The following is a 27112-nucleotide window of genomic DNA, read 5'->3' as shown; positions in this document are numbered from 1 at the left end:
GGGTTCGGGGATGAAGGTACAAATCCAACCTAAAAGAGATTGAACCTGCCCTAATAATAGGCCTCTACTTTATTCTGATCGTATTCATGTGCGCTTTCTGACTAACATGCAATCATTAGGATTAACCCTAAACCTGTTTATCTATGTTGGTTGAATATTAATGCACAAATAAATCTATTATTGGCGATCACTTGAATTATAATCAAATTAGCCCTAAACAAGATTATTAATCATCTTATTAAGCGTGATTACAAGTACAAATTCCCTTTAAACATGCATAAAAGGTGTGATCAAGCAATAACAATAAATATCAAGCAACATAATAATAATCAAAATAATCAAAATCATAATAATAATCATCATAATAATAATTATAATCATAACAATCATAATTAAAAATAATCATCATAACAATAATTATAACAACTATAATCATAAAAATAATCATAATAATGTTAAAGCATAATCATAGCAAGACCCTAGGCATGATACTAATAAGATTAATAACAAACCCTAGCATGTCACTAAACAATAAAAATCAAAGCTTTAACCCTAACATGATACTATTATGAATATTAGGAAGAGAATAAAAGGCATCGTAGGAATCATGATTGATATAAGCAAATCACCCTAAATATCATACTAAAGAAAGCATCCTAACATGATACTAGGAACATCCTAAACATGATACTAGGAATCAATAAAACATCCTAACATGATACTAGGAATCAAATTAGCAATCTAAGCATGATTTCTATATCGTAAAATCAATAAATCAAATAAAACAATAATAATGTATGAGCAAACACTTACTTGGATGCCTCGTACCTCTTTCTAATAACAAAATACACACATTAGTAACTTCAAGGAAAATAATAATTAAAACAATTAAATCAAATAATTAAAATAGAGATTTGGGACCAAACCCTCAGAAATTAAAACCTTTCACGTCTAGGGCGAAGGCAACTTCGAACTTGACTAGGTGTGTCTAGTGCTAATGTATGAGGAATTGTGTTTGTAAAAATCTAGGCTTAGAAAGAGGGAAAGAATCAAGAATTTCTTGATGAGAGTTGGTGATTGAAAAAGGGGAGATATGACCTCTATTTATAGAGAAAAAAAAGAGGGTCGAAGAATAAGAAGAGAATCCGAATTCGAATCGAAATAAAACTCGATGGACAACAGTTTTTTTGGATTTTGTTTTTATCATATCTTTTGATCCAGAAGTCCAAATAAGACATATAATATGTCGTTGAAAAGTTCTTGAAGTCTACTTTTCAACCCAATTGGAATCAGATTAAAATCTTTTGTAGAAAAAAAGATATGGCCGAAATAGTGGGGCGGTCTCAGTTTTGGATAGAGTTTCATATCTCATTCATATCTTTTTCGTTATAGCTCGAATTATAATTGTAGACACCTAAAAATGTCTCCCCAAAACCAAACCCGATGATGAACAACCTTTCACCGCCATTATTGGTCGGGTTGAGTATTTAATTTTTGGAGTGCTTAAATCCATATTTTCATTTCATAAACCAACCCAATTCCTAGCCCATTTCCCCAAACCATAACTTATTTTCCTCTTTTCGTGCCTTTAAACCCAAAATAATTCATTTCGTGTCCTTTAAAATCATTCATTTCGTGTCCTTTAAAATCATTCATTTCGTGTCCTTTTTATAAAAAACGTTTGATCCAGTTTATTTTGGTCCATAATATGGGTCCAATGATTAAATAGTTGGATGGGGCTTGAAAATATCTTTCCAACGATATATTATAAGACCAAATCCGAGTTATAACGAATAAGTTATGGCCAAAATATTAAACCGAGCCCAAATCGAACCTAAGCCCACCTTACCTACGACCCAATGATCATGTGGAGGGTCCAAATTATTTAATAACATTCCTAAACCAATTAGGATTAATTGGAAGCTTCTATAAGTTTCTAAAAGATCTTAATTATCCTTTTTGAAAAGATAAGATTAAATAGTTTGAAATTGAATAGACTCCTTTTTTTGAAAATCCTATTTATATCCGAATTGAAAGACGTTCAAAGATAGACAGATATTATTTTTGTGCCTCATAGTTTTTATCCAAATTTTATATGGTTGAATAGCCCTTGAAATTATCTTTTCAATGATATATTATAATATCAATTTCGAGCTATAACGGAAAAGATATGAATAAAATGTCAAACTCTATCCAAAACTGAAACCGTCTCACTATTTCGGCTATATCTTTTGTTCTAAAAAATATTTTAATCTGATTCCAATTGGGTTAAAAATTAGACTTCAAGAGCTTTCCAACCATATCTTATTTGTCTTATTTTGATTTCTGGTTCAAAAGATATGATAAAAACAAAAACCGCAAAAACTGTTGTCTATCGCAAGAGTTTTATCCGATTCGAATTCTTATCTTTTTCTTGATTCTTCGACCCTCTTTTTTCCCTATAAATAGAGGTCAAATCACCCCTTTTTGAATAATCAACAAGCTTGATCATCAAATAATTCTCTCCCTCTTTAGCCTAAATACTAGCCTCCCCATTCTTTCACTATTTCTTCCTTTAAGCACTCCAAGGAGTCCATACAATACCTGAAGTTCTATACTTTAACCAAGGCGTGTGATGGGCGTTAGAACGGTCACACATTCCACACTCAATCAAACACATTTATTAACAAACACCTTACAAACCAAGCATAATGACAAGTAAGAGTTCGGTCCACAAGGAACGGGATATGGTTGCCAAATATCTTAACACTTAAGCTAATTCGAAGTCAATGATGAATTAGGGTTCGTCAAGAAGACAAACAAACTATGGTTCTAAATCAATGGATTGAGGACACTAGGGAATGGGATCCACTCGACCAAGGCAAATAGACAAACGGGGAGTGAAATTGATAAGATATAGCAAGGACTATATGTAAGATCAACCTCATGCAATTAGGAAACAACTCACACTACTAAACTTAGATTCCTCATTAGTTTAGCAATAGAAGATACATAATCAAATTGCAATAAGTAATGCCATGCTTCATTCACATTTCCATGTCAAACTAAGCATATCATGCTATCAAGCTCCTAAATCAAGAGTAGATAATCCTATCATTGAAGAACTAACAAGCAATCTCATATAATCAATTTAATTGCAATACAAGCATCAATGCTTCTCCCACATTTGCATAATTAACCCAAAAGGTTGAGCTTCACCCAACCCCTAGCAAGTAGACTACTCACAACTCATATTTATCAACATGCAAACAAGTATTAGGGTTCTAACTTCTTCAATAATTGGGGAAAAATGATTAACAATTGAAATAACCATCATCCAATAACGAATTATCAAGAACTAAGAAGATTTAAATATCATGCAACAAAAAAAAAATCAGAAATTAAATGCAGAAAAGTAGAAGGAAGTTACTAATTGAGGCTTGAAATTGTTGAATACAAAGTGCCAATCTTGAGAAACAAACTTGAAACCAACTATTACAATGATTGAATTGATGAAAATTAAGCTAAATTAATTAAAAGGAATGTTTCAAACTAAGAGGAGTCTCTAAAAACTAGGCTATATCTGTCTAGGTTACAAATGAATAAAGGAGGAAGTATTTATACTCCCCGTAACACATAGGGAAATCCGTCAAAGAAAACGGATTTCCCAACGAGGAGCGCCCGCTCCGAAAGTAGGAGCGCCCGCTCCACAGCCAGGAGCGCCCGCTCCTCAAGGCTGCATGCCCGCTCCTCACAGGGTGTGCAATTCTTGAAGCTTTGGCCAAAAGTTGGCAGAAAGATCAGAGCGCCCGCTCCTGAGGGGTGCACGCCCGCTCCTGCTGGAGCTCCCTCTCCATTCTTTAATTCTCTTGCCTTAAACACAAACCATGCACCGAAAGCTTTCCAAATTGAGTCCATAGACCTGCAAAACATGGACAAACACAAACCAAGAGGGGGAAAGCCGAGACAAAACATTGTCATTCAAAATTGGGTTAGAAAGAGGGGAAATGATCGCAAAACCGGGTTTAAATTAACACAATAAGTGGTCAAATAAACCACTTATCAAATCCCCCCAAGCTAGCCAAATGCTTGTCCTCAAGCAATTCACATTGCCCAAAAACAAACCCAAAGATCAATTTGCTCAAAGAAAAGCACATGAATAGATATAAGAATACTTAAGCAATAAAACTCGAGCATGAGGTATATGCCTAAGATCAACAACGGTCATGACTAGCCAAAGCCTAGCTAACCTTCCCGAAAATACTCAACTCAAGCCTATTCAACATATCTTACCGCGTCCCTATCAAAAAGTTCAAATCCCTCCCTAATGGTAGTTTCTCGTGACTCCACGAAGGAGACGGAAAAACATAGATAAAGCGGGTTTCGAACGTTCGACATCTCAATAAAAGAGTACCCTCTCCATATGCTTGCGAATCAACTCCCTCCACCGAAAAAGGCATCCACTACTCTCCTAATCATTACAAGACTCAAGGACTACGACACAAGATTAAGGCATATATATAAAACTAGAAGTGTTTTGCAATATGAGCCGACTAAATTGTATCATTTATAGCAAACCCAAAAAGGCTTCTAACCTTGACCCAAGTTGCAAGTATGAATGAACTTTTTAGAGTACACCCCCAAGCTTATTTGGTTGCTAGGGCGGTGACAATACATTCCTTCTTCGCTTTATTTCCCTTTCTTTTTATTCTTCATTCATCCCCTTTTTTTCCTCTCTTTTTTTTTTTTTTTTTTTTTTTTTGGTATATACATCACTAACTACTAATTATAGAGAACTAAAAATTAAACTACGGAAATGGTAATAATAGAAATAAGGAAAATGATATGCCTTAACCCTTTGTGAATAAACATTACATGACACCTTTTATCAATACTAAGAGTAGTTTAGGCCACGGCCTTGGGAGTTGAGACTCAAGTTCTCGATCTAGGTACCAAATCAAAGAGGATCCTTGCCACTCATGCAAAAAGTTGTAGGCTTGAAAAATAATAAAACCTCACCTTTTTTGGAACAATGTGGGATCAAATACTACCATCCGGGGATCAAATTCCTTTGAGATAGGCGACTCCATCTTACCACAAACCTAGACTTTAAGTCTCGTACATTCGGGAAAGTTATTCTCACACTAGCCTAAACTAACCAATTCTATTTTCAACCAAGGGCATCTAAACCATGCTCGGAATTTTATTACGAAAAGAAAACAAACATCCACCACATACAATTCAATATCATCATTGCAAACCGATCAAAGGCAAACAAAATCCTTTTTTTTAGCTCATTTATTTTTTTAATTTTTATTTTATTTTATTTTTATTTATTTTTTATTTATTTTTTATTTTTATAGAAAGCTGAAAATGGGGGAAAGGAAAACTAATTAAAGAATTTGGATGTTAGGGTTTTGGATATTAGGGAATTTGGATGTTAGAGGGGTTAGAGGATAAGAAAAAGAAATTTGGATATTAGGGGAAACCATCATCATAAATCCGCACAAATCATCATCAAAATTCATCATCAAGAAAGACTAAGGACAATGCCAATCAACCCATGATACCAACCAACAAGCAAACCAACCAAAGCATAATCATATCAAAGCCATAGATAAGATGCTCCAAATAGCACACACATAAGGAGAAGTGAGATAAAAACATCAGTATGCAATTGTTCTAGCCTAGGCATGCCATAAAAACGTGAAAAGGGCAACAACCAACCTAAAATAAGCATGCAAACTAGAACATAATACCATATGAATCCTACCACAAGTCCCAAAGGCTAAACTAAGCCTTTCATGCCAAACATTCCAAGTGGTTTATTTGACCACTTATTGTGTTAATTTAAACCCGGTTTTGCGATCATTTCCCCTCTTTCTAACCCAATTTTGAATGAAAATGTTTTGTCTCGTCTTTCCCCCCTCTTGGTTTGTGTTAGTCCATGTTTTTCAGGTCTATGGACTCAATTTGGCAAGCTATCGGTGCATGGTTTGTGTTTAAGGCAAGAGAATTAAAGAATGGAGAGGGCGCTCTAGCAGGAGCGGGCGTGCACCCCTCAGGAGCGGGCGCTCTGATCTTTCTGCCAACTTTTGGCCAAAGCTTCAAGAATTGCACACCCTGTGAGGAGCGGGCGTGCAGCCTTGAGGAGCGGGCGCTCCTGGTTGTGGAGCGGGCGCTCCTCGCAGGGAAATCCGTTTTCTTTGACGGATTTCCCTATGTGTTACGGGGAGTATAAATACTTCCTCCTTTATTCATTTGTAACCTAGACAGATATAGCCTAGTTTTTAGAGACTCCTCTTAGTTTGAAACATTCCTTTTAATTAATTTAGCTTAATTTTCATCAATTCAATCATAGTAATAGTTGGTTTCAAGTTTGTTTCTCAAGATTGGCACTTTGTATTCAACAATTTCAAGCCTCAATTAGTAACTTCCTTCTACTTTTCTGCATTTAATTTCTGATTTTCTTTGTTGTTGCATGATATTTAAATCTTCTTAGTTCTTGATAATTCGTTATTGGATGATAGTTATTTCAATTGTTAATCATTTTTCCCCAATTATTGAAGAAGTTAGAACCCTAATACTTGTTTGCATGTTGATAAATATGAGTTGTGAGTAGTCTACTTGCTAGGGGTTGGGTGAAGCTCAACCTTTTGGGTTAATTATGCAAATGTGGGAGAAGCATTGATGCTTGTATTGCAATTAAATTGATTATATGAGATTGCTTGTTAGTTCTTCAATGATAGGATTAGCTACCCTTGATTTAGGAGCTTGATAGCATGATATGCTTAGTTTGACATGGAAATGTGAATGAAGCATGGCATTACTTATTGCAATTTGATTATGTATCTTCTATTGCTAAACTAATGAGGAATCTAAGTTTAGTAGTGTGAGTTGTTTCCTAATTGCATGAGGTTGATCTTACATATAGTCCTTGCTATATCTTATCAATTTCACTCCCCGTTTGTCTATTTGCCTTGGTCGAGTGGATCCCATTCCCTAGTGTCCTCAATCCATTTATTTAGAACCATAGTTTGTTTGTCTTCTTGACGAACCCCAATTCACCATTGACTTCGAATTAGCTTAAGTGTTAAGATCTTTGGCAACCATATCCCGTTCCTTGTGGACCGAACTCTTACTTGTCATTATGCTTGGTTTGTAAGGTGTTTGTTAATAAATGTGTTTGATTGAGTGTGGAATGTGCGACCGTTCTAACGCCCATCAAAATGGCAACGTTGCCGGGGAACGGTATTGTTGATTGCTAATTGATTACTTGAGTCTAGTTCACCATAAAACAACAAAAAAAAAATTAAAAAGATTGTTTCTTTTTTGCTACACTTGTAGCCTTGGTACTAATTGCGTTTGTTGAGAGTGTATGCGCAGAACTCATAATAGGATCTTGGTACCTTACGATCCCGAGATTGAGCAAACTTATAGAAGGAGAAAAAGAGCCGGTTCTAGGCCGTTTACTACTCCCCCAACTAGAGAGACCAATTTCGAGGAGGATCGAGATCAAATGGGTGACGCGGAACCAGCACCTCAAAGACCTTTAAAGGAGTTGGGAACTCCGGGAGCTTATAGAGCTTCAAGTGGCATTGCTCCACCCGTCACTCAAGCCAATGACTTCGAGATTCGGCCCGCGATGATAAATTTGATTGAAAGAAGGCAATATAGTGGAGCAAAACATGAGAGCCCTCTTGCACACTTGAACGAGTTCGAAAAATATTGCAACACAATCAAGGTAAATGGGGTAACTCAAGAGTTTGTGAGACTAAAGCTATTTCCTTTTTCTTTGATAGGAAGGGCTCTTGAATGGCTTGAGAAGGAGGTGAGGCCTAACTCCTTGAGAACTTAGGACGAGGTCACCACGGCTTTCTTAGGGAGATTCTATTCTCAAAAGAAGACGGCCGAGGCAAGGGCTTTGATCCAAGACTTCCGTCAAAAGGCTAGTGAAACCATATATGAGGCATGGGAACGATACAAGGAATATCAAAGGGAGTGCCCTCATCATGGCATTCCGTCATATCAAGTGCTTCAAATTTTCTATGGGGGCTTGAGCCCACAAGGAAAGACTAGCTTGGATGCGGGAGCGGGTGGCCCGATTATGAACAAGACGGAGGAGCAAGTCATAGAGATAATTGAGGATGTGGTGAGGCACCACATGGATTGGCAAGAAGGAGAGAGAGATTCTCTAAACAAGGGAGGAAATGCGGTTTACTCCGTCGATCACCTTAATGCCATCAACAATTTGACTTCTCAAATCGCCAACCTTGGAAAGGAGATGACTTCCATTAAGGCAAAACTAGAGACCTCTAGTTCAACACAAGAGCATCCCTCCCAATCTAAGGGGAGAGGTATGAATTCTAACTCTTCTCCCTCTACTTCTAATAACATGCCTTATGGATGTTTGTTTTGTGAAAATTGTGGGTCATATGACCATGATACCTCTTCTTGTAATTATGATTCCCAACCCCAACCCCAATACGAAGATGGTAATGAAAATGAAAATGAACAAGTCAATGCCTTGTCTTATGATAATAGACATAGGAATGACAATCAAAGATACTTACCACCAAATAGAAGAGAACAAGGGGGGAATTCCTATAACCAAAGAGGAAATGATTACGATTACCATAACCAAAATCAATGGGAAATAGGAACCAAAGGGACCAAAATCCCCAAGGTAACTACAACCAAAAAGGTGGTTATGGTAACCATAATCATAATAATCAAGGAAACTATGGGAATTAAGGGCAATTTCACCAAGGGGGAAACTCTAATAATCGGAACAATTGGAACAACAATAATAATAGAGGTTCTTCTAATCCAAATGCGTCCAATTCGAATGTTAGAGGTAATAAGGCTTCCCAAGACAACCACTATGCACAAGCACCACATAGTAGGTCTAGCTTGGAGGAAATGATGGAAAATCAAACTAAAATGTTCAATACTTTCATGGCCTCTAGTGAAAAGAAATTTAGTGAAGTGATGACCCATAATAAAATGCTAGAGACACAAATTTCTCAATTGGCCAATGCTTTGAAGGAAGGGACTAGCACTTCTAAATTACCACCCCAAGGACTAGATCCTAAGAGACCCGTAAATTTTATATCAACAAGGAGTGGTAAAGTGTTGGAAGAAAGTGTTCCTAAAAAAAGCAATGAGAGAATGAACATGAGTGAGCCTCCCCTTAAAAGTGATTTTGAACAAGAGAGAGAGAAAAACCATGAGAATAAAAAAGAGAAAGAATGTGAGAAAGAGAAAGATTTTGAAAAAGAGAGTGAAGAGAAAAGAGAAAAAGAGAGAGAAACAAAACAATTGCAAAAGCTACCATATCCTCACAAATTTGTTAGAAACAAATTAGATGTGCAATTTGGAAAATTTCTTGAAACATTGAAACAAACTCACCTTTCAATTCCTTTTACCGATGCTATCAAGCAAATGCCTAACTATGCTAGGTTTTTGAAAGATATTTTGAGTGGAAGGAGAAAGTGTGAATTGGTTGAAACGGTGAGTCTCACCGAGAATTGTAGTGCAATTATCATGAACAAGATGCCACCCAAATTGAAAGACCCCGGTAACTTTTCTATCCCATGTGCAATATACAAGATGCAAATTGATAATGCTTTGTGTGACCTAGGGTCTAGTGTTAGCCTAATGCCATACTCAATATACCAAAGACTTGGGATAGAGGAACTTCTACCCACCAAAATCACCCTACAATTGGCCGATCGCTCTATTAAATTCCCAAAGGGTAAGGTAGAGGATGTTCCTCTAAGGGTGGGGAAGTTTGTAATCCCGGTGGATTTTGTTGTGTTAGAGATGGATGAAGATGTTAACATTCTAATAATTCTTGGAAGACCTTTTCTTGCTACTTCGGGTGCTTTAATAGATGTTAAAAGTGCTAAAATTTCACTAAAAGTAGGAGATGAGGTAATAGAATTTGATTTGAATGAGAGCATGAAATATCCAAGCTCTAGTTTTGATAATTGTATGATGATTGATACTATTTATTCTATTGTGACTTCTATGCATGAGCACTTGCTCACTACTAACGATGCCCTTGAGAATGTCCTTTTGAATAAGGAAAAGATAGGTGAGCAAGGCAAGGAGATGACATTGTATGAAGAAATGCTTGAAGGAAGTACGGAAGAAAGCATTGAGCAAGTATGCATGGGAATCACAAGCAATGATGCTTTGAAAATAGCCACCTCAAGAGAAGGTAAGGGTGTTCCAATGGTAGAGTTAAAACCTCTACCATCACACCTAAGGTATGAGTTTTTGGGTCCTAATTCAACTTTTCCGGTAATAGTGAATTCTTCTTTGAACGAGTGCCAAACTCAAATGTTATGTGGTATTTTAAGAAACCACCAAGGTGCTTTGGGCTATACCATTGATAACCTCAAAAGTATTAGTCCCGCTTTATGTATGCACCACATAACACTTTAGGAGGGTGCTAAGCCTTCCATTGAGAGGCAAAGGAAACTCAATCCTCAAATGGGGGAGGTGGTGAAGAAAGAAATCACCAAACTCCTTGATGCCGGCATCATCTTCCCCATTTCGAGTTCTAGATGGGTTTCCCCCGTTCATGTGGTCCCTAAAAAGGGAGGAATGACCGTAGTTGAAAATGAGAATGGTGATCTCATTTCAACTAGAACGGTGACCGGTTGGAGGATGTGCATAGACTATAGACGTCTAAATGCATCCACTAATAAGGATCATTTTCCTCTTCATTTTATCGACCAAATGCTTGAAAGACTAACAAAGCACAAGTATTATTGCTTTCTTGATGGTTATTCGGGTTTCTTTCAAATCCCCATAAACCCGGATGATCAAGAGAAGACAACTTTTACTTGTCCATATGGTACTTTTGCATATAGGAGAATGCCATTTGGACTTTGAAATGCACCGGCAACCTTTCAAAGGTGCATGATGAGTATATTTGGAGACATTCTTGAAGCCGAAATGGAAGTGTTCATGGATGATTTCTCGATTGGGGGCCTTTCATTTGAAGATTGTTTGTCTAATTTGGGCAAATGCTTAGCAAGATGTGAGAAGGCCAACTTGGTCCTAAATTGGGAAAAATGTCACTTCATGGTTGAAGAGGGAATCGTCCTTGGTCACAAGATATCAAGCAAGGGGATTGAGGTCGACAAGGCCAAAGTTGAAGTGATTAAAAAATTGCCACCTCCAATTAATGTGAGAGGAGTAAGATCCATTTTAGGGCATGCCGGGTTCTATAGGAGATTTATCAAGGATTTCTCACAAATTGCTAGACCCCTAAATGCTCTTCTTCAAAAGGATGCCATCTTTATTTTTGATGAAAAGTGTCTTCAAGCTTTCAACAAATTAAAGGAGGCTTTGATCTCTACTCCAATCGTGCAAGGGCCAAGATGGGATTTGCCGTTTGAACTTATGTGCGATGCTAGTGATGTTGCAATTGGAGGGGTGTTGGGACAAAGAATTGAGAAGAAACTTCACGTCATTTACTACATGTCCAAGACCTTGAATGAAGCTCAACAGAACTACACCACAACGGAGAAGGAGTTTCTTGCCGTGGTGCATGCTTTTGAGAAGTTTTGGAACTACCTAATTGGTTCCAAAACTATTGTTTATACCGATCATGCGGCTATTAGGTACCTTGTGGCAAATAAAGAGTCCAAACCTCGTCTTCTTCGATGGGTCTTGTCTCTCCAACAATTTCATGTTGAAATCCGGGATAAGAAAGGGGCCGAAAATGTGGTTGCGGACCATCTTTCCCGATTAGAGAATGTGAAAGCTAGTGATGATGAAATTCCCATTTGTGATGAATTGAGAGATGATGTTCTCTATATCTTGAATGAGAAGGAGCTTCCATGGTTTGCCAACTTGGTGAACTATTTGGCTTGTGGAGAATTCCCTCCCGATTTCTCAAAAAATCAAAGGAAGAAGCTAAAAAGGGAAGCAAGACACTATGTGTGGGATGACCCCATTTTCTACAAGAGAGGAGTAGATGGTTTGCTCCGTAGGTGTGTTCCGGATGAAGAAGTGCAAAATGTGCTCAAGATTTGTCATTCCGATCCTTGTGGAGGGCATATGGGAGCAAACAAAACAGCATTGAAGGTTTTGCATAGCGGGTTGTGGTGGCCTCACATCTTTAAGGATGCTTGGGGGTTTATGAAGACTTGTGACCGGTGTCAACGAACCGGCATTATATCCAAGCAAAACGAGATGCCTCAACAACCGATTCTTGAGCTAGAGGTATTTGATGTGTGGGGTGTTGATTTCATGGGGCCATTCCCTACTTCTTATGGAAATCAATACATCCTTGTGGCGGTCGATTACGTGTCAAAATGGGTTGAAGCAATTGCCTCCCCAACTAATGACCACAAGGTAGTCATGAAGATGTTCAAGAAAGTCATATTTCCAAGATTCGGAATTCCTAGAGCAGTGGTAAGTGACAACGGTTCACATTTCGTTCATAGTGCTTTTCAAAAGATGCTAAGAAAGCACGGGGTTCACCAAAGATTCGGCCTTACCTATCATCCACAAACTAGTGGGCAAGTGGAAGTGTCCAACCGTCAAATTAAATTAATCCTTGAGAAGACGATTGCAAGTAATAGGAAGGATTGGTCGGAAAAGCTTGATGACGCTCTATGGGCATATAGAACGGCATACAAAACCTCAATAGGCACAACTCCATATCGTCTTGTGTATGGAAAATCTTGTCATCTACCGATGGAGCTTGAACACCGAACTCAATGGGCAATCAAGAAGATTAACTTCGACTTGGCTAGCGCGGGAGAGCAATGATGGCTTGATTTGCATGAGCTTGAAGAGCTAAGATTGGAAGCCTATGAGTGTGCTAGAAACTATAAGAATCGCACTAAGGATTGCCACGACCGGAACATTGAAAAGAAATCATTTCTAAAAGGCGATAAGGTACTCCTCTACAACTCTAGGATGAAATTGTTTCCCGGGAAACTTTTATCAAGGTGGAGTGGACCTTTTGTTGTTCAGGAAGTGTTTCCTCATGGAGCCGTGGAAGTTTGGGATATGGACGGCAAGAGATCTTTTAAGGTGAATGGGCATCGCCTCAAGCTTTACTACGAGGGTGCTCATGTAGGTGTTTTAGAATCAACTCAATGTAATCTTACCTCCTGAGTGTGGAGGTCGTCAAGCTATTGACATTAAAGAAGCGCTTCCGGGAGGCAACCCGAGTAAAAAAAAAGGAAAAAAAAAGAGAGAAAAGAGAGTCAAGAAAATAAAAGGAGTGAGAAATTAAACAATGAGTGAGAGAAGAAAAGAATAAGAGTATTGAGAATATCTGATTTTGGCTAATTTTGTTGAATTATGTCCTTGTGGTTTTAATGTAGGAGAAAGAAGCAAAAAAGAAAGCAAGGAAGAATTTAATCAAAGCTTTAAGCAGTGAGGAGCGGGCGCTCCTCAGCCTTGCGCGCCCGCTCGTCACAGGAAATTAATTTCAGCCAAAACAGAAGAAAAACAGAAAGTTCCAGTAAGTTTGGAGCGGGCGCTCTAAATTTTGCACACCCGCTCCTCACAGGGTATCCCAAATTAAAAAAAAGAAGGTTCTCCAAAGAATTGGAGCGGGCGCTCCAATGATCTGCACGCCCGCTCCAAAGCTAGGAGCGGGCGCTCCAAATTTTGCACGCCCGCTCCTCACAGGGTGAACCAAATTCAGAAAAAAACAGAAGGGTGAAGAAGAGTTCGAAGCGGGCGCTCCAGAAACCTGGAGCGGGCGATCCACCAGCAGGAGCGGGTGCTCCAAAAATTGCACGCCCGCTCCTCACAGGAAAATTCAAAAAAAAAAAACCGAAAAAAAACAAAAGTGAATTCCTAGGAACGGAGCGGCCGCTCCTCTTCCCTGCAGGCCCGCTCCAGCCGATCCGGGTAAAAATAAAAGGGGAATCTTTCTCCTTCTTTTAATCTCCTTCACCCATTTTCACCAATCATTCTAACATTCATGCTCTCTCTCCTCATCCCCATCTACTTCTCACTCTAAAAACCCTCACTTTCTCCAACTTCTCTCTTCATTTTAGAGTGAGAAGTAGATGGGGATGAGGAGAGAGAGCATGAATGTTAGAATGATTGGTGAAAATGGGTGAAGGAGATTAAAAGAAGGAGAAAGATTCCCCTTTTTTTTTTACCCGGATCGGCTGGAGCGGGCGTGCAGGGAAGAGGAGCGCCCGCTCCGATCCTGGGAATTCACTTCTGTTTTTTTTCGGTTTTTTTTTTTTTTGAATTTTCCTATGAGGAGCGGGCGTGCAATTTTTGGAGCGCCCGCTCCTGTTGGTGGATCGCCCGCTCCAGGTTCTGGAGCGCCCGCTCCGAACTCTTCTTCACCCTTCTGTTTTTTTTTTCTGAATTTGGTTCACCCTGTGAGGAGTGGGCGTGCAAAATTTGGAGCGCCCGCTCATGGCTTTGGAGCGGGCGTGCAGATCTTTGGAGCGCCCGCTCCAATTCTTTGGAGAACCTTCTGTTTTTTTAATTTGGGACACCCTGTGAGGAGCGGGCGTGCTAGATTTTGGAGCGCCCGCTCCTGGTGGTGGAGCGCCCGCTCTAAGAACCGGAGCGCCCGCTCCTCTCGGACTGGGCAAACTGCTCAGCTTCAAATGAGCATATCTCCCACGTTTTACATCGGAATTGAGCATATGACCTATCGTTGGAAAGCTCTCGAGATAAGATTTCATCTTCAATTAGAATCGCCCCAAAATGTTTCGTAGATCAAAAGATATAGGCGTTTGAAGTACGATCTTTGCAAATCAAGTGCACATTTCTTCATTACTTGTTCTTTTATGTTTTATATTTCTTCAATCTTGAGCAATGAACTTATCCAAGTGTTCCTAAACATAAGAGTAAACCAATAAAGTTTAATCTAATGTCATAAGCCACCAAAATATGCAAGAAAAGCCAAAATTGAGCAATAACGACATTTCACTCACAAACATGACAAATGTAATAAAACGCTATTAAAACCAAGTAAAAAGATAGAAAAACTATGAAAAACTAACTACAAAACTCCTAAAAATAGCGACATAAATGACACTTATCAGCGTGATAGGTAGAATTAACTGAGGGTTTGAACTAAATTAAATCTACATTTATTTAATTTAATTTTAATTTACTTTATATTTTTATTGAAGTTACTAACAATTTATTCATGATGCAGCAATTTAAAGGAACGCGCGGAATGTGAGTAATTAATTAATTTAATTACTCTTATTTTATTTTATATTATATTGCTAGTATCATGATTAGGGTTATTTTATATTTGATTTCACTAATGCTATTATTGTTAAATTGCTTCCAATATTAATATATATTCTATTATTATTTATTGATCACCATATTGCATGTTTAATACAAACAATAATTCAATTTGCTCCAAACTATTATTTAACTAAATTGGTTTAATATTAATGCACACATAATTCTAAAATATTAGTGATCACTTGAATTAATAATAAGATTAAAAAGAACCTAAACCGGTTGTCCAAATTATCTTATTAGGCGTGATTTTCAATTACATATTCCCTTTAAACATGCAATATGATGATCAATAAAAAATATAATAGAATAAACATTAATATTGGAAGCAATTTAACAATAATAACGTGAGTCAAATCAAATAATAATAATAATAACAACCCTAATCATGATACTAGCAATATTAAAAATAAAATAAGAGTAATTAAATTAATTAATTACTCACATTCTGCGCGTCCCTTTAAATTACTACATCATGAATAAACTGTTAGTAACTTCAATGAAAATATAAAGTAAATGAAAATTAAATTAAATAAAAAGTAGAGTTGATTTGGTCCAAACCCTCAGTTATTTGTACCTTTCACGCCTTGGTTTAAGGACGGAACCTCGGGTTAAGTATAGACTCCTTGGAGTGCTTAGGGGAATTATTATGGAAGAATAAGGAGGCTAGAAATTAGGTTAAAGAGGGAGAAGAGGATGATTTTTGGTGCAAGGTGAGAGAGAATGATTATTGCTGCCCCGAACTACAGAAAGGAGGGGGGTATTTATAGGGAAAATGAGCAGAGGGAACACACGGAACCCTAAAAAGACAAAAACCCTAAAAAAGGCTACCGCGACACGGTAGATTCTACCGCGACATGGCAGATTCTACCGTGTCACGGGGGAAATTAGCGTGACGCGGGGAAAAATAGAGTGACACGGGAAATATTTGACCTACGGGAGTAAAAACGCGTGAAGGGATTATGCGGAAAAGACACGGAGTTGTCCCGTGTCACAGCACTGGCACCGTGACACGGGAATTCATACCGTGACACGACAGTAATTCCCATGTCGCGGCACAGTTCCTTGTGACGCGGGGAAGTTTTAAGCACCGTGACACGTCAGCAACCCACCGTGACACGTCAGCAACCCACCGTGACACGGCAGAAAACGCCGTGACGCGGCAAAGTCCACCGTGTCACGGCATATGGCGCCGGGTCACGGTACTTATGCCAAGTCACGGGGCACTAAAAAACATGAAAATCCCCTCCAAATTACCGTGTCACGGGAATTTCTCCCGTGCCACATCAGATCTTGCCGCGTCGCGGCATTTTAGCTGCTGCGCGGTAATTCCAGTTTTTTACGCGTTTTTAAAATCATCATAACTTTTGATCCGTAACTCGGACTAAAGCATATAATATATCATTGGAAAGCTTATCAAGTCTACTTTCCAACCCAATTAGAATCAGGTCAAAATAATTTGTATATTTTAATATATGGCCGTTTTAGTAGAAGGGTGTCGGTTTTGGGCCGAGTTTAGTGTTTTGCTCATATCTTTTTCGTTATAGCTCGGAATTGGGCTTATGATATATGGTTGGAAAGCTTATTGAAATACCTATCCAACCAAATAATAATTGGATCAAAATTATATAGCCATAAAATCATTTCAGCTCGGTTTTGTAATGTGGATATGGAAAGTGGAAAGTAAGTTATGGTTTAGGGAAATGAGCTAGGAAATGGATTGGTTTATGAAATGTATTGGGTAGAAACATAGACTTAAGCACTCCAAAGATTAAATACTCAACTCGACCAATAATGGCGGTGAAAGGCGTTCATCAACGGGTTTGGTTTTGGGGAGACATTTTTAGGTGTCTACAGTCATAAAAGATTTTCGTGTATTTCAAACGCACATAAACCAAATAGTACGTATTAAAACTACCTCCTGAACCAAAGATATAAACACACGCCAGGCCCATACAACTTCTCCGCAGGAGCTATCCCCTCTGCGTGCATCGTGCGGGTAGGCCACCCTAGTTTAACTAAAAATAAAAATCTTAAAACTTGCACTTTTTAGAGTCGGGTTAGTAGGGCGGGTCGCAGTTGATCATTTTAGTGGGGTGGGGTCGGGTATGGAGTAGGGGAAGGGTTGGATTTAGACTAAGATAACCCGATACTCGATTGAGGAAACTCTAATTTATCATCATGACAAGCAAAAATGTTAAAGTAGTGGCATTTTTTTAAAAAAAAAAACAACAAAAAAATCCTAGTTAACATGACATTTTCATAAATAAATCAACATTTGTTGATCTATTTATGAAATTGTCACTAGATAAACTTTTTTTTTTTTTTGTTATAATGATGATAGACTTGCATGTTTCAACATGAATAATAATAATAATAATAATAATAATAATAATAATAATAATAATAATAATAATAAGGAAAATTTGTAATTATTAATCCCAACTTTCGCCCATTTACTTTCATTAATCCCAACTTTCGATTATTATTGAATAATCCCAACTTTGGGGGGCATTTTCTTTTATCTGGTCATGACCGATCAATAAATGTCAATGACCTATTATAACAGGTAACTTGATACGTGTCAAGCCCTGATTGGTAAAAAAAAAAAAATACAAAAATTGAAAAAAAAAAACAAAAACCCTAACCTCTCCCTTCCGTTCACCGGACCACCATACCCTAACCCCCACCCTGACATCCCAGCCGCCCCTTTACCACCGTGAAACCTAAACCCCCACCCCTAACCTCGTCGGCCACCGCCTTTGGGCCACCAAAACCAACCGGTCAGCGAACCCCGACCCCCAAAGCCACCAGCCGCACCACCACGACACCTAAAATAACTAGTTCACTCGAACCTCGGCCCCCATTACCACCAGCAGCACAAATCCCGACCCCCAAATTCACCGGCCCCGCAACCGCGACCTCTAAAACAACCATCTCGTGCGAACCTCAACCCCTAAAACCAACGGCCGCTTAAATCCTGACCCCCAACATCACCAGCCACGCAATCGCGACCCTTAAAACCACTGTCCCCAGCAAACCTCGGCCCCCAAAACCCTGACTTCCCTCCCTCCCTCACTCACAAAAACCACCAAACACCCCTTCCCCACCATGTTGTTAGGGTTTTCGTGAGTGGGGGAGGGAGATTGGTGGTTTTTGTGAGTGGATGAGGGAGATCGGGGTGAAGGGTGAAGATGCGTCTAGGAGGAGTTGCGGTGCTTGGGGGTTGTTTTCGACGACGAGGGGTGAAAATGGTGGCTTGAGGGTTGTTGTCAGCGACGGGGGGTGAGGTTGCGGTGGTTTTAGTGGGGTTGGGGAAGGAGATGGTGGTTTCCGGTGGTGTTAAGGAAAGAGGTGGTGGGGCCATGGTGCTGGTGGGTTTGGTTTTTAATTTTTTTTTTTTAAAATTTAACTAATGAAATTACGACATATGGCATGTAAGAAAAAAAAAGTTACCTTTTAAACAGGTCACCAGTCATTTGATCTGATAAAAGAAAATGCCCCCCCCCCCCAAAGTTGGGATTATTCAATAAAAATCGATACTTGGATTAATGAAAGTAAATGGGCGAAAGTTGGGATTAATAATTACAAATTTTCCTAATAATAATAATAATAAGGTATTTAAGACCCTATTACAGTATAATATCAATAAACATAAAGATAGTAGTTTATAAACATAGCCTTAAACTTTAAAAACGAGAAATAGAATCTAATAATCTCACCTTTATTTAGTGGGTCTTTTATAAAAAATCTAACCTTTTGAAATTCCATAAACAATCCCACCTTTGGCGTGTTGATGCGGCGTGTTTGTGAGGTGGGCAGGGCGGTGGTTTAGTGGCTGTAACATCAGGTGGCTGCTTCAATTCTTGCCTGTGAGTTGTTATCGCTAATGTGTTGTGAGAAAGGTGCATGATGACACAGTGGCGGAGCCAGGAATTTCAAACCGGGGGGACAAATGAACATCCTCGCTTAGTTTGAAAAAATATTAGAGCAAAATATACTTAGATAGTTACTGTTTTACAACTCAAAAATATAAAATACGGAGTACTTAGTCAAAAAATCAACATCATATACCATTTTTTTCTCCATAAAATATTTGATTAAGAGCTCACAATTTTATAAAATTTCGAACAATAAATAGTATAACTATTTAAATGTAGTACTTGTTACCTATTAGTAGAGGTGGGCATGAGCCTAGGGATGTCAGTGGGGCGGGTCAAGTAGGAGACCCGCCCCAATGGGGCGGGGATGGGTCTCGGTTTGACGGGTGATGGGGCGGGGATGGGGATAAATCCATACCCGCCATGGGTGATGGGGCGGGGGTGGATTTTAAGTTGTACCCGCCCCATCCCCGCCCCGCCTCACCCGCCCCACTTTGTACCCGCCCCATCCCCACCTCATACCCAAATCTATATATCTTTTAAAGCAAAATTACATACTTTTATTCTATTTATAAAATAATTACATGAAATACAATATTAATTATAATATTTTGTACGACACTTATATTATAACACAAAAATGTGTATAGAATGTTTTATTTTATAATTCGTATTAATTATGTAAGATTGTGTATTTGAGATGCGGATATTAGGTGGATCTTGGGTGGGGATTAGGCGGGTCTTTGGTGGGGATTAGGTGGGGATGGATATCCAAGTGGGGGTTGGGGCGGGGATGGTTTTGGAGTTGTACCCGGTGGGGCGGGGATGGGGATGAAAATTGGACCCGCCGCGGGGATGGGGATGGGGATGAAAATATTAGGTGGGGATGGGGATGGGAATGCCAACATCCGCCCCGCCCCGCCCCATTGACATCCCTAATTGGGCCATGCCATCCCACGGGTGGCACGTGCCCGGCACAACACGGTGACTGAAGAATGGGCCGTGGGCCGTGCCGACCCGCGCGAGGCACGGGCCCGACACGAAATTAGCCCCACACGGCACGGTATGGTGACCGAAGAATAGGCCATGGGCCGTGCCCAGAACATGATTTCAAGAATCCGGCGTCACGAACCCGCAAGCGGCAAGGTAGTTTGGCCCGCCAAGCATGGCCCGGCACGGCATAAAATATCATAAATAATAATATAGAACTATAGTAATAAAAATAAGAATAAATAAAGAACAATAATAATGAAAAAAATTAAAACAACAATTAAAAAAATTATGGGCGCCCCGGTGTTTAGCACGATACGCTAGAGGTGATCAAGGTTAGCCCAGCCCGATTTTTGGCTGGTTTTGGACAGATTTATCCGGCCCGAAAAATTAATTTTTTGGGCGGGTTTGGGAATACACTTTTACACATATTTAGTTGCTTTTTAAGGCCGCCCCGAAATTGGCCCGAAAAGCCCGCACGGCCTGACCATTTTGGGCGGGTTTGGGTATAAAAATTTGGCCCGAAGCTTGGCGCAACCCGGTCCGGCCCGAGAAGTGGACATAATTTTTTAGCTTCGGCCCGGCGTGAACCCGGCCTGACCCGCCCAATGATCACCTCTACGACACGCCAAACACGTGGTCGTGTCATGCCGTGGGCTAGGGTGTGCTAAATGGTGGCCCGGCATGGCACGACACGACAAGATGCAGGCACGGCTTGCGGCAGTCCGGCACAGCACGTTGCCCACATCTACCTATTAGGCTACTACGATCGTAATTTAGGTTAATATTCATGTAAAATTACAATTACAATGATTCAAATATGTATATGGAGTAATTGTTATGAAATAAATTCAAGTAGTATTATATTATAATTTTATTTTTGTGTGTGTGTGTGGGGGGGGGGGGGGGTGTAAAAAAGGAACTACAATTACAATTATTCAAATAAGTAAATGGAGTAATGTTAAGAAATAAATTGAAGTAATACTATCGTATAAAGATTTAGGTTTCAAAATCTTATAAAGATATATTAAAAATAATTAAAAAAAAAATAAAGAAGAAGAAGAAAATGCTTGCACCCCAATCCCTTAGACCACAAACTCATGCATCTATCTTTGACTGCTGCACCAACTCATCCTTTGGTTCCCCTTTGTCCCAATCTGGCTTCGCCAGTGGCATGACATATGGGGTTGCTGGCTGCAGTAGTGGCGCGGCTGGTGTTGGTGGTGAAGTGGGAGGAGGATATCAGCGTGTTGTCGGTGCTAGGTGAGGTGTGAATGTGGTGAGCAAGCGGTGCGTGCGCGAGGGAGCAGGGGGGTGTAATGGTGGTGGATTGGTGGTCCGAGGAGAAAGACTTAGAAAATAAAGGGAAAAGATCGATTAACATGTTGTATGTCAAAGGGATTGTTAATGGAAGATCCTTACCAAAGGTGGGATTATTTCTAGAATTTCAAAAGGTGAGATTGTGTATGGAAAACCCACTAAAGGTGGGATTATTAGATTCCATTTTTTCCTTTAAAAAACCGAAAGGAGTCGAGTATATGGTAAAATACAGTTTATCATCATGCTAAATTTTTTTTAAAAATATGCTAAAGTATTCCCTTTTTTTACAAAAACCGAGTAACCCCTACCTTTTTAATAGTATGACTAAACACTTATTAGTAGTGTTAAGACAATTATACCCCTTAAAATATTCATTTACATATTTACCCTTAAATATATTTGTTTCATTTTTATAAATAATGTTGAGACAATAAGTCATTTAATAGGTTTATTAACTTATTTGCCATCATTAATGTTTATTGCTTATGTTGTTGAACTCTTAAAAATAGTGCGTAAACATTTCTATGCTAAAAATATTTCTTTACGTATTTTTCCTTATTAATATATACCGGTAATAACTAAGCTATAACATAAGGCTAAACCAAAATTTTTTCCAGGGGTATGGCTAACTATGGCGCGCTAAATGGGGGTGTAAATAGTCTACTACTAATTCCAATGTTGCTGCATTGCTGGTGTTATTAAAGCCCTGTTCTTTTGAGATTTTGGGTATAGCGCAATGACTTTGACAATAGAGTAAGTTTAACAGAACAGAACATATTCAGCAAAGCAGCAGAGCATCTCTAATAAACAGGGCTTAATACGAGATCATTAAGTGCTTGTCATTGTCGGGTGCTTGTTCCGGTAAATTGAGATCCATTTTTACCTTTTTTGGCAAAAGCTATTGCACTTCATTCATAATGGCTGGTTGTTAGCCGGTGACCGGTGAGTATAAACTTGATGAAGTCGTTACATGTATGTATTTATTAGAGATAATAATTTATTGGAGAAATGATTGAGCAATTATAAAATTTATGTAGGGTAAATTTTAATATTCGTGTAAGATTTAGTCAGTCTTAGTGACAATATTTAATACACATGTTTGCTGAAACATCCATTACATTAAAGTACTTGTGTTATTAAGGGCCTATTCTGATTTATTGAATTGAGTTGAGCTGAATTGAACTGAACTGATTGAATCTGAACGGAATTGAACTGAATAAAGTTGAAATGAATTGTTGATGACAGAAGAAAATTAGCAACTGAACTGAACTGATTGAAGCTGAACTAAAATGAATAGAGCTGAATTGAAATGAAATTAAGTTGAAATGAACAGACCCTAACATGAAAATAATACTCGTTCGTATAAGGCAAAAGCTAGCAAACTCCCCGGGGACTAGGATAAGATAACTAAAAGTAGAAATAAAGTATTAAATTAAAATGAACATTAACTACAATGATCGACACGTGAATTTTTCATGCATTTCCTACCACTTTATGTAATATTTTAAATGTTTATCTAACATATCCTAAAAATAAATACTACCTTCGTTAATTTATTATTTGTAACAAAGAAATATTTTATGTCACACAAATAATACTCTTTTATTGCAAATAATAAAAAAAAAACGAAGGTAGTGTTAAAACAATTAAATAAATAAAAAAAAAAAAAGTTGATGTTGGAACTTCAATCAAAAAAGTGAAGTTGTTTGGCTAGAACCTTATCAGTTGGCTAAAAATTATACTTATCTCCATAAAAAATAATGAAGTTGGTTATCTAAATTCCCCTTGCTAAGTGTATATATGGAGTACGTATAACAAAAATGAGAGCGAAAGATATTTAATACGGAGTACGTAGTAATTCTTATACAGAGTATCACATCATTAGACAAATATTCAAGCAAACAAAACCAATGTAATTATGCAAACAATATAGACACAAGACACATCAGTTAGCAAATTAGAGAGTGGAGAATACATGGATAGCAATGCCACATGAAAGAGTTGTCAATTTTTATATTCTTTTAACGGAGGAAACATACACGAAAATTAGGACAAATTTATTTCAATACGTATTCTCCACCTTCTCTCTTTCTTTAAGCGTCTATTTTGATTTTTTACACTATTTATGTACGTCACGTTGATCAATGTTTATGTTATACACGCATGATTAAATATATAAGAGACTAACCTGTTTTATAATGAGAGTTTTAATACACGGGTCATTATAAATGAATATATAGAAAGGGCACTATGTTGAAATTAAGGTCAGTATTTTTTAACATAACGTCATTTGACGTCGACACTTGTAATCTCAAGATCTATAATAATAATATTATTAACTAGGTTCACACAAGTTTTAATAAAGATTATTACATTGAAATTATGGTTACTCGTCAAAATGACCATTTTTTTCTGGATTTATATATGATAGAGAGACAAAAAGTCAAAAACTAGTAGATTTGGTACACATGATTCACGAGGTTTTAGAAAAAGTTAAAAAAATAAATAAATAAATAAATAAATGAATAAATGATAACAAGGTGACGAACCAATTATTACTTGCTATCGAACAACTACTAGTATTCACTATATACGAAACAATTATTACTCCGTAGTATTCTTTTTTTTGACAACTACTCCGTAGTATTCTTGACCCTTCTTTTATTATTTTATTTTTTATTTAAAGAATGGTGCAATTTGTGCAATGGTCTGCCAATCACCTATAAATAAGGCCTTTCTATAAACATTATTCGTATCTCAAAATTCAAAATCCATAATTTCCTAGACTATATTTCATTCAATTAAGTATGGGAGTGACAGGAAAGCTTGAAGTTGAAGTTGATATCAAGTGTCATGGAGATGTATTTCATGAATTATTTGGGAAGAAGCCACACCACGTCTCCAAAATCGTCCCCGACAAAATTCATGGTTGTGACGTCCATGAGGGTGAATTTGGCAAGCCTGGTTCTATCATCTTATGGAACTATACCGTTGGTAATGCAACCCTAACCATTAATATCGTTCTATTCATTATCGTTATCGTTACATGCATTCTAACCTATCACGATATGCTCATATGAGTACAATATTAATAGTACAATATTAATAGTAGTAATAACAATATGAGTTTATATAAGTACAATTAATATTGATTATACTTTCATTATTGATACTCCCCATATATTGTGCTAAAACATTCTCTTGGTCCCCAAAAAACATGGTTTATTACTTTATTGACCTAGCTACATATATATGATGCTAATCACTTTTGTACTTCGTACTTTGTAATACTCTTTTTGGCATAGTTGATAACGTATTTGGAAATCTTTCAACTAGCTATTTACAGAAAGTTATACAATATATAGATTAATATAACGAATTGTCCAACATGTGCCCACGGATATAAATATTAAGCTACAAATATATAAATTTACCGGTTTGTGTCAAAAAATTTTTACAGGTAGCTTTGTTGTTAACTCAAAAAATAAAAATAAATAACTAAATAAATAATAATAAAAAAAAATAGAAGAGGTGGTGAATCTGATGAAAATTTGAGAATCAGAAATTTATAAATCTCTTTTTTAATAGGTTTTTTTTTCGTATTGATTATTGATTAGTTAAATATCTAAACATTTATGTAAAATGTTATTATTTGCTCATGGGATCACTTAGAATATTTATCCCTTAATATAAAATTATGTATAAGATAATACGTCTAAAATCAGATCTACGCAATTTGCAATATAAAAACCTTTTTTTTTAATTTATTTTTTATAATGCTAGCATACTTGAATCTTATACGTAGTATATAATTAATTCGAATTCAACTTGGTCAAATTTTCTCCTCCAAGTTGAGTGTTGTGTTCCCAAGATTTGAACACTATGCACCTTGGTTAATACGTAGTATGAAACAAACAAGTCCCTTGCTAGTTAATCCAAGCATACATCTATAGTTTGAATCTAAAAACTTTTCAAAAACTCATTTGTAATGGAGATCAATCAACTCAATCTCCAATAATCAGAACTATATACTTTTGTTCAAGTAACACCACTATTTCTTGTCAGGAAAAAAAAAAGTAACACCACTAATTACAAATGCTTTGAAATGTTTAATTTATTTTATATATTTAGGGTATGTTTAGTTCACCTTAGTTTTACTTATTTTAGGAATTGTAAGCTCAGGTAGGTTCATTAAGATAGATAAATTTAGGGGAAAAAAAGGTTTTGACAAGCGTTTATAAGGGTTACTGAAACTCAAATTCTAACTAAAATAAGTTCTGATAAGTTAATTATAATTGTAAAGAAGCTCAGGTAATAAGTTCAGATAAAACAACATAATTTTAGGTTATTGTAAATTCGGCGATTAAAACTATTTCATGTTCTTTCATGCATCCATCCATTTATTTTGTGATTCTTGTATGTATAATTGCATTGCATGTTTATATATCGATATCATATAAATTAATCATAGTCAATTTTTGCATGCATATATGAATTACAGATGGGAAAAAATGTGTTGCAAAGGAGGTAGTTGAGGCCATAGATGAAGAGAAAAAATCAGTGAGATTCAAAGTCATTGAAGGAGATCTTCTTAAGGAATTCAAGAGCATAAGTTTCAGCATTCATGTTGTTCCAAAAGGTGAAACTACTGCAGTAATGTGGGTTGCTGAGTTTGAAAAAATTGCTGATGATGGGCCCTACCCTACCAAAATTATGGACTTTTGCATTCATATCACTAGGGATATCGAAAAGCATCATCTCAAAGATTAATTACTACATAAATAATATTATCTATATGCATGCATGATAATGCTTGATAATATTATCTTCTATGCATGAATTGATTGAATAAATGAATGTATGGAATTCTAGATTTTATGTACTACATGGTTTGTTGTTGTATGGTTTGATTATTGAAGAATGGTGTTATTGTTAGCTAGGTACCAGTCTTATATGTCAAACTGGTAACTATGCTTAAGCTTAATATTGTAATGTATGTGTAACTTTATTTGATGTTGAAATAAATGTTTGATTGTAACAAAAATTGTGAAATCTTGAAGTTCTTCTTCAAGATTTCCAGAAAACTCTTGGAAGAAACACTGAAAAGGAGAAGAAAACAGAGAGAATTAAAGAAGAGGAAATGAAATAGGGAAAAGTGTTTTTATTTCTGATTGTCTTATTGTTTGATTACAAGGCCCTCTATATATAGAGAAAAACAAGCTGACTAAGCTGTACAAATAATCTGAGTTGACAATAAACAAAAATATCTACAAATATCTTCTACATTCCCCCCCCCCCCTCCCTTCAAGATTGAACTGGGTGAGAAACCAAGCCAATCTTGAGAGAAATTAAAGAAAATTGTGTTGGTCTGCTCCAAGAGCTTTGGTCATTAAATTATGTCAGCCAATTGTAGAGCATATTTGACATGAACACATTTGATAAGGCCTGCCCACTGTTGGAAATAAGAAAGCAAAATAAAAGAAGAAAACGTTGATAAATGCTACTGCTTTTCTCATTAAAATAAAACAACTAATAACAACCTATTATATAGGCATACAAAGGAAACTAAAAAGCATGCATTAGCTAATTTACGTGGGATCAACTTCCTATTTACATGGGTAGTTGCTTATAGTGAGTGCCCCATGATTTTAGCCCACTATGGCTCTACTAAA

The 27112-nt window shown here is 37.3% G+C and overlaps 1 protein-coding gene and 1 non-coding gene across 2 annotated transcripts; one reads left to right on the top strand and one right to left on the bottom strand.

Moving 5' to 3' along the window:
• Positions 1-7892: 7892 nt before the first annotated feature.
• Positions 7893-7998, bottom strand: LOC145637659 (small nucleolar RNA R71). The gene has a single exon (XR_014114404.1). It is a non-coding gene; the product is annotated as a small nucleolar RNA R71 (small nucleolar RNA).
• Positions 7999-24226: 16228 nt separating this feature from the next.
• Positions 24227-26484, top strand: LOC145634618 (MLP-like protein 43). Its single transcript, XM_081686030.1, has 2 exons — positions 24227-24434; positions 25942-26484. The coding sequence occupies exons 1-2, from the start codon at positions 24248-24250 to the stop codon at positions 26208-26210; spliced, it is 456 nt and encodes a 151-aa protein (XP_081542156.1). The 5' UTR covers positions 24227-24247; the 3' UTR covers positions 26211-26484.
• Positions 26485-27112: the final 628 nt, after the last annotated feature.

Source organism: Chenopodium album, chromosome 6 (genome assembly GCF_948465745.1).
Source record: "Chenopodium album chromosome 6, dcCheAlbu1.1, whole genome shotgun sequence".
Taxonomy (NCBI): domain Eukaryota; kingdom Viridiplantae; phylum Streptophyta; class Magnoliopsida; order Caryophyllales; family Amaranthaceae; genus Chenopodium; species Chenopodium album.
This window is presented reverse-complemented; position numbering and strand designations above follow the sequence as displayed.

What these genes read in the sequence shown, in the direction of transcription:
- LOC145634618 (XM_081686030.1), top strand. Translation starts at nt 24,248, where the DNA reads ATGGGAGTGACAGGAAAGCTTGAAGTTGAAGTTGATATCAAGTGTCAT. An exon ending in CTTATGGAACTATACCGTTG is followed by an intron (nt 24,435 to 25,941) that starts GTAATGCAACCC and finishes TATGAATTACAG; the next exon opens with ATGGGAAAAAATGTGTTGCA.